Source organism: Mustela erminea, chromosome 8, assembly GCF_009829155.1.
Source record: "Mustela erminea isolate mMusErm1 chromosome 8, mMusErm1.Pri, whole genome shotgun sequence".
Taxonomy (NCBI): domain Eukaryota; kingdom Metazoa; phylum Chordata; class Mammalia; order Carnivora; family Mustelidae; genus Mustela; species Mustela erminea.
Window position 1 is genome coordinate 56376462 of NC_045621.1, and position 7877 is coordinate 56384338.

A 7877-nucleotide genomic window follows, 5' to 3' on the forward strand; every position below is an offset into this window, starting at 1 on the left:
ATAACTGGCATATCATTGTAAGATATTTAAAGGATACATCATGTCGATTTTGTATACATATACAGCATGAATCTGTAAATTTCCATGGAATCTGTAGTGATGTTCTCTCTTTGGTTTCTGACCTTATTAATTTGTATCCTCTTATTTTCCTTAGTTAACCTTAGCTGGAAACTGAGTGATTTTATTGAACTTTTCGAAGAACTGGCTTTTAGTTTTATTTTTTCTGTTGATTTCCTGGTTTCAGTTTCATTGATTTCTGTTCTAATACTTCTGCTTACTTTGGACTTAATTTTCTCTTTTTTTCCTGGTTTCCTAAGGTGGGAACTTACTGAATTTAGATCTTTTTTTTTTTTCTAACATAGGAATTCAATGCTATAATCTAAGCATTGCCTTGTTACTTCCCACAAATTTTGATTAAGCTGTATTTTCATAAAGTTTAAAATTTTTTAAAAGGTTTTTTTTTTTTAAAAGATTTTTATTTATTTATTTGACAGAGAGCGAGACAGTGAGAGAGGGAACACAAGTGGGGGACTGGGAGAGGGAGAAGCAGGATTTCCTGCAGTGCAGGGAGCCTGATATGTCGCTCAATCCCAGAATCCTGGGATTATGATACGAGCTGCAGGCAGACGCTTAACAACTGAGCTACCCAGGCACCCCATAAAATATTTAAAACTTTTTTTGAGATTTCTTCTTCAACTTCTATGTTTAGAAGTATACTGCTTGATCTCCATGTATTTTAAGATTTTCTAGTTATCTTTTTGTGGTTGATTGCTAGGTTAATTCCATTGTGGTATCAGAGCAGACATTGTATTTCTATTTTAAAATTTGTTACTGTGTGTTTTATGTCCTAGAATGTGGTTTATCTTGGTGAATGCTCCATGTGAGTTTGAGAAAATATTCATTTTCCTGTTTTGGATAGAGTCTACATATGTCAATTATACCCTGTTGATTAAAAATGCTGCTGAGAATGTCCACAATAGCCAAACTATGGAAAGAAACTAGATGTCCATCAACAGATGAATGGATAAAGATGTCGTATATATACACAAAGGAATACTATGCAGCCATCAAAAAATGAAATCTTACCATTTGCGTCGACATACACGGAACTAGAGGGTATTATGCTGAGCGAAATGTCAATCAGAGAAAGGCAATTACCATATGATCTCCCTGATATGAGGAATTTGAGAGGCAATGTGAGGGGTTTGGCGGGGTAGCGAAGGAAAAAATGAAACAAGATGGGATCGGGAGGGAGACAAACCATAAGAGACTCTTAATCTCACAAAACAAACTCAGGGTTGCTGGGGGAAAGAGAGTTAGGGGGAGGGTGGTTGGGTTATGGACACTGGGGAGGGTATGTGCTATGATGAGTGCTGTGAAGTGTGTAAACCTGGCAATTTACAGACCTATACCCTTGGGGCTAAAAAAACTTATATGTTAATTAAAAATTAAAAATTTAAAAAAAAATGTTGCTGAGTTCAAATATGTCCTTACTGATTTTCTATCTGCTGGATCTATCCATTTTTGAGAGAGGAGTATGGAAGTCTCCAACTACGATAATGAATTCATTTAATTCTCTTTGCTTCATGCAGTTTGATGCTCTCTTGTTAGATGCACACATATTAAAAACTGTTATGTCTTCTTGAAGAATTGACCCCTTTATCATTATGTAATCCTCCTCTTTATCCTGTAGCTTTATTTACTTTGAAGTCTGCTTATAAGCATAATGCACATATATTTAAAATGAGTATCTTGTCGAAAACATACAGTTGGATCTTGTTTTTCTATCCGTTCTGATGATATCCTTTAACTGGTGCACTCAGACCACAGACATTCAACATAGCTACTAATACATTTGGATTACTATCTATTACATTTGTTACTATTTTCTATTTATTGCCCTTGTTCTCTGTTTTTTGTTTGTTGTTTTTTTTTTTAAATAGCCAAACAATAGTGCTTTATTGATAAAAGGCTACCCCTTAGTAAAACAATTATCTCTAAGTGAAAGTACGTTTTTAGATTTGGGCAGCAAAACAGAGGGGGGCCATAGACGTGAGAGGATATAGGTCTGCCCACCCAAATAGCCCTTATCATGTGACTAACGGCTGGCCCTAGCAGTTCTTGCAAACTTGGCAGGCGGGGGCTGCAGCCACCACGCACAACTTTTAAATGGCTTTTAAATGGCTACCTTTTAAATGGCTTTTCCTAGTGTACTTAATGCCAACGTAACCCAGATAGATGGCCTTACACGGAGGTGCTTTAAAGTCAAACACTTTATATTTCCTCTTGATGGATCTTTATATGACTGTACCTGAACCTAAGGCTTCTTTATGCAACAATGAGAAGACAAAATTCTTGAGAACACCTGATTACTGTCTGTAGCCCGCCTCTGTGACTAACCCCTTTGGACCACATCACTTTATTTTGGCCCAAGCAAAAACTCTTCCCATCTTCAGGTGAAGCATTTTCTGCATCTCTGCCCCTCCTGTTAGAGCTAAATGAAAACACGGAGTCAACACCTGCTCCCTCCAGGTGTCCTTTCACCTGTCACTTGCTAGTGTCAGTAGAAATGCTGAAAGAAGCAAGCCCCAGAGCCCCTCAGTGCCCCTTGGAGGGAAGGGAGCGGCCAAGGCCACAGAGCACAGAAAACCGATTGGACTGGTAGCATTGATCAGTCCCACACTATGGCACAGATTTGAAATGTCTTTCAGTCTCACCCGACACAACAAAGGATGTGATGGTAGCTGAAAATGTACAACAGTCTGCACACAGAAAAATGATTGCTCCTATCTGCCTTTCAGAAAACTATTAAAAATTTTAGAGAACCAGTTAAAAGAAAGCCAACTCGGCATTCAGGCATTATGGGGTCATGAGCCTCAGGGCCCAGGACAGGTCTGGGTTCAGAGGGCTACCCTCCAAAGAACCCCAATTCTCACTGCTGAGGCAGATCTTATAAACATATAGTTACAGAAAGCACATGAGAGTGCCATAGAAAAATATAAAAAAGGCTGGTTTCTAAATATATCATTTATTAATTTTCCTTAAAAAAGTTACTTTTCATGTTAGTTGAGTAAAAATCATTTATTGGCTCTGTGTGGGTAAGAATTGTTGCTGTAATATGAAAACTGGAGCTCACGGACACTCGCTGTCATAACGGAGTATTACCAGTATCAGTGGGGAACACTACAAAACGTGGCTTGTGGTGTTTTCTGCAGAGCAGCTTAAAAAATGACCTAGCATCAGAAGCCAAAGACTTAAAATTTGCCCCTGATTACCTGTTTTTAAAAGATCTATTTAAGTATACACATACCGTATTAGATAATAATTGTTTTACTTGGTAAAAAAGCAAATGTGCAGATGAATTAACAGTATTGAATTACAGCAGCAAAACTGGTTTTAGGTATTGTGCTCGAAGCAAAGTGAAGCAAGGGAGAAGTGCCATCCTGGTGACCTGGCAGGTGAGTGCCCTGAAGATGCCAGCTCACCTTTCCCCATCACTGGGTCCACATTGCTAGCACCCAGGCACAGGCTGGCTACATCCGGATGTTCTAGAAATGAAATCAAGAGTGCTCCTCAACAACTAGTCAGGCCAGCCAAATCAAAGAAATTCAATGTTAATTATATATAATGACTAATCCTGGAAATCAGCTCCAACATTAGTGGTTAGTCAAGGTGGAAGAAATATGAAAAATGCAAGGTTCACCTCACAAAATATAAAGTATAACATAACAACGAAATATAAATGTTAAAAGCACTTCATACAAAACAACACATCAAAAGTTAAAAAAAAATTTAAATTCTCAGGCACAGGTACTGTAAAATGTGGATGGGCACCCTTCCAATGATCTCTCGGAAACACGCAGCTGTAGAATTCATGCGGAATGTTTTCTCTATCTTGCAAAGCTTTTTCTCACACATGATGCCCATGGGCCCCGCTGTCACCGTCCCCACCCTGCATTTGCAGCTGCATCTGCGCCTGCATCCTGGCGATCATCTCCTGCATGCGGCAGAGCTCTGCTTCCTTCTCCAGCAGGATCTGGTCTTTATTCATGTCCTCGTTTTCCACTTTCCTGCCGCCTCTCTTGAGCCTCTCAGAGCGGAAGTTTTCATAGTGAAGGTCCTGAGTCACCTCCTGGAGATCCTGCATGTGGGTGATGAGCATCGTCTGCAGCTTCAGAAAGTCATTGTGCTCCGGGTTCTCCACCTCCACAACGCCCAACGGGTAGAGGCAGCCTCTGACCTTCTTGCCCTTGGCTTCAATCAACTGATTGGATCCAACCACAGAGAATGGGATACTGGCCATGAGAAGTCTAGTCTGCTCTTTAAAGTCCTCATCTTCATCTGATTCTGCATCAGGTAAATGATAGATTTTGATGTTATGTTCTTCAATTTCATCCAGAATCCTCTTCTTCAAGTGCTCCCGTTCCTTCAGGGTGAGCGTGTCAGCTTTGGCAATGACAGGCACGATGTTCACCTCATTGTGTATTGCTTTCATAAATGCGACGTCTAAAGGCTTAAGTCCGTGTCCAAAGGGCGAGATAAAGTAAAAGCAGCAGTGCACTCTATTATCAATGATGTGCCGTCTGTTCAAGCCACTTCGTCATGCAGGTACCGTTCAAACTGCTCATCGATGTAGGAGATGATGGTCTTAAAACAATCCCTGCAGTTGGTGGCGTCCCCATAGCCAGGTGCGTCCACCACTGTCAGGCGTAGCTTGACCCCTCGCTCCTCGATCTCCACAGTCGAAGCCTCAATCTGGACAGTTCTTTCAATTTTCTCTGCAGCTCCGGGGATGATTCCGGGTAAAGGTCAGTGAGGAACAGGCTGTTTATGAGAGTTGATTTTCCAAGACCCGATTCACTGACCACCATTAGTGTGAACTCAAAACCCTTTTTCACTGATTTTCGGTGAACTTGATTGGGAAGATGTGCAAATCCGACATAGCCAGGAGTTTCTGGATTTATAAACTGAGTTGGCTGTTGCTTAGACATCTTCAGTGAAGTTTCCTTGATCGATCGCACCGCAGACCCGCCCAGTGCCCAAGGGACGCTCCCGCTCCGCCCTGTCCCATCCGGTGCTCGGATCTTGTTCTCTGTTTTTATTGTCTTTCACTGTTTTCTGCCTCTTTTAACTGAATGTTTTACATAATTCTATTTTCTCTTTCTTAGCATATCAATTATTCTTTTGTTTTGCTTTTTTTACTGGTTACCCCTACAGTTTTCAATATACATTCACAACCAATTTACTTTCATGTAACAGTCTACAACTTTAGAAGTAGTTTATCTCATCATAACAAAATAATCCTAATTTCTTCCTTCCAGCTTTTATGCCATTGTTGTTATTCATTTTGCTTACATATAAGTACACAGAAGCACTTATTTACACATACATAGACACATACATAAGTACATATAACAATATATTGTTGTTATTATTTTGAACAAACTTCTATTAGATTAAAAAGAAAAATAAAAGTTCATATTTTACCTTCATTTTTCCTTCTTTGGTGCTCTTTCTTTCTTCACATAGATATGAATTTCTGAACTATATTATTTTCCTTCTCTGTAATGAATTCCTTTTAACATTTTTTGTAAGGCAGATCTATTGTCAACAAATTTCTTCAACTTCTGTTTGTCAATTTCTCCTTCAGGTCTTGAAGGTAATTTTACATGGTATAGAATTCTGCATGAGTAGGTTTTTTTCCTCTCAATACTTTAAATATTTCAGTTGACACTCTTGCTTGCTGGTTTCTGAGGAGAAATTTGGTGTAATTCTTATCTTTGTTCCTTATCTTGGCCTCTATGTTGTTCCTTTGGTTCCTATAAGGTGTTGTTTAACTCTGGCCTCTTTCAGGATTCTTTTATCTTTGATTTTCTTCAATTAGAAAGTGATCTGCTAAGTTGTAGTTTCCTTGGGCCGTTATCCTGCTTGGTGTTCTCTGAATTTCCTGGGTATCTTGTTTGGTGTCAATTTGGGGGAAATTTTCAGTCATTGTTTTAAATATTTCTTTTTTTCTCTTTGAGATGGTCCCATTACACCTATGTTGCACCTTTTCTAGTTGTTCCACAGTCCCTGGATATTGTGTTCTGGGTTTTTTTATACTTTTTGTTCTCTTTGATCTTTGGTTTTTAAGAGTTCTATTGTCATACACTGTAATTCAGAGATGCTTTCCTCAGCCATGTCCAGTGTACTAATAAACCCATCAGGGATGTTCTTCTTTTCTGTTACAGTGTTTTTTTCCCTATCTAGCATTGTTTTTGTTGCTGTTCTTTCTTACTATTTCTATGTCTTTGCTTATTTTCCTTAGCCACTTTTGTGTGTTATCTAGTTTATTCATTAGATCTTTTAGCATATTAATCAATCATAGTTGTTTTAAGTTCCTATTCTGTGAAGAACATAGGTTAAGAATCTCAAACTTCAGAAAATGTGCATGATGTGAAATCAGGTTGCCATGTTAAAAAAAAAAAATTACACACACACACACACACACACACACAACAACAACAACAAAATTCCACCCAACTCTGCTATGTCTGGTTCTGATGCTCTCTTTAAATTGTGTGGTTTTTGTTTTTTGTTTTTTGGAATGCCTTGTAATTTTTTCTTAAGAGTCAGACATAATACGCTGGGGTAAAAGGAACAACTATAAATAAATCTTTAGTAACGTAATGGTGAGAGCAGGGAAAGGAAGCACTGTATAACGCCATGACTAGGTCTCAGTGTTTTAGTGAGCCAATGCCTATGGGCTGTGAACTTCAAAAGAGCTTTTCAGTTTTGTTTTGTTTTGCTTTCTTTTGCCTTCGGTGGGACAGGATGGCTAGAGTTGGCTGGAGTGGGTATTTTCTTCTGCAAGGAAGGCTAAAGCTGGCTATAATGGGGTATTTCTCCTACCCAGATTAGTTAGGCTCTGATAATACCTCAGCAGGTTAGGTTTTGGTTAACTAGCTTTTCCTGAAGGCAGGGTTTGTTAGGAACACAGTGATCCAGTGTATTTTCAAAATGGTTCCTTTTCCCCTTGCCAGAAGTCCAAGAGTTATTTACTTTGGGAATCTGTTCTAGCTCCTGAAGGTGAATCTCACAATATTGTGGCAGCCTATGATTGGGTCTCCCTGGAGCTGTTATGTCTCAGAATTGTCTGCACTGAGCCTCCAGCAATTGTAACAATTACAGTGCAGGTTTTTCTACCCAGGCACCTGTTCCTGTGGTGGTTTCAGCTCCTGAGTCTCTACTCCTATAAGTCAAAACTCATTGTATTTGTCTAGGATCTCCCATCTTAGGGGTAGTGTTTGCCTTGTAACCTTCTCTCTCTTAAAAAAATTTAAGAAGAGCTGCTGATTTTTCAGTCTGTTCAGGCTTTTACTTGTTACGATGGAGTAGGGACTTCCAAATTCCTTACACATGTAACCAAAAACTATTCATTGATTTTTAACAGGAATACATGGTCCTATTCTTCAAGACTAAAAACCTGTGTCATTTGTTTTTTTCATAAATAAAGGTAATTTATTCATTTATCTATATGAGTTGACAAGAATGCTAAGTTAAAAATGTTTTTTTCAATTCAGGAAAAAAGGGAAATGCTCCCTTACTGTGAGTTTAAAAATAACAATGTAATGTTTAAAAGTTGAATCTGTATTTAAAAATTTATTTATATTTTATTCTTAAAAGCATTTTTTCATCTACTTTATATTAATAAGGTTTTGTTCTTTTCCAAAACATTTTCCTGAATAAAATAAGTTAGAAACATTGCAAAGACAGTCTGTGCCAATTTTGTTATGGACAAAGCTTAAATTCTATACACGGTTCTGCTAGTAAGAAAACGAAAGTCTTCTAAATAGGGTATATAAACTTCCACTCAATATCTAAGAGTTGCTTTTCTC

The 7877-nt window shown here is 38.4% G+C and overlaps 1 protein-coding gene across 1 annotated transcript; it reads right to left on the minus strand.

Moving 5' to 3' along the window:
- Positions 1-3893: 3893 nt before the first annotated feature.
- Positions 3894-5114, minus strand: LOC116597669 (septin-2-like). The gene is given in 3 exon segments (XM_032355707.1): positions 3894-4602; positions 4605-4794; positions 4797-5114. Coding segments are annotated over 3 exon segments (1077 nt in total). The 5' UTR covers positions 4992-5114; the 3' UTR covers positions 3894-3910.
- Positions 5115-7877: the final 2763 nt, after the last annotated feature.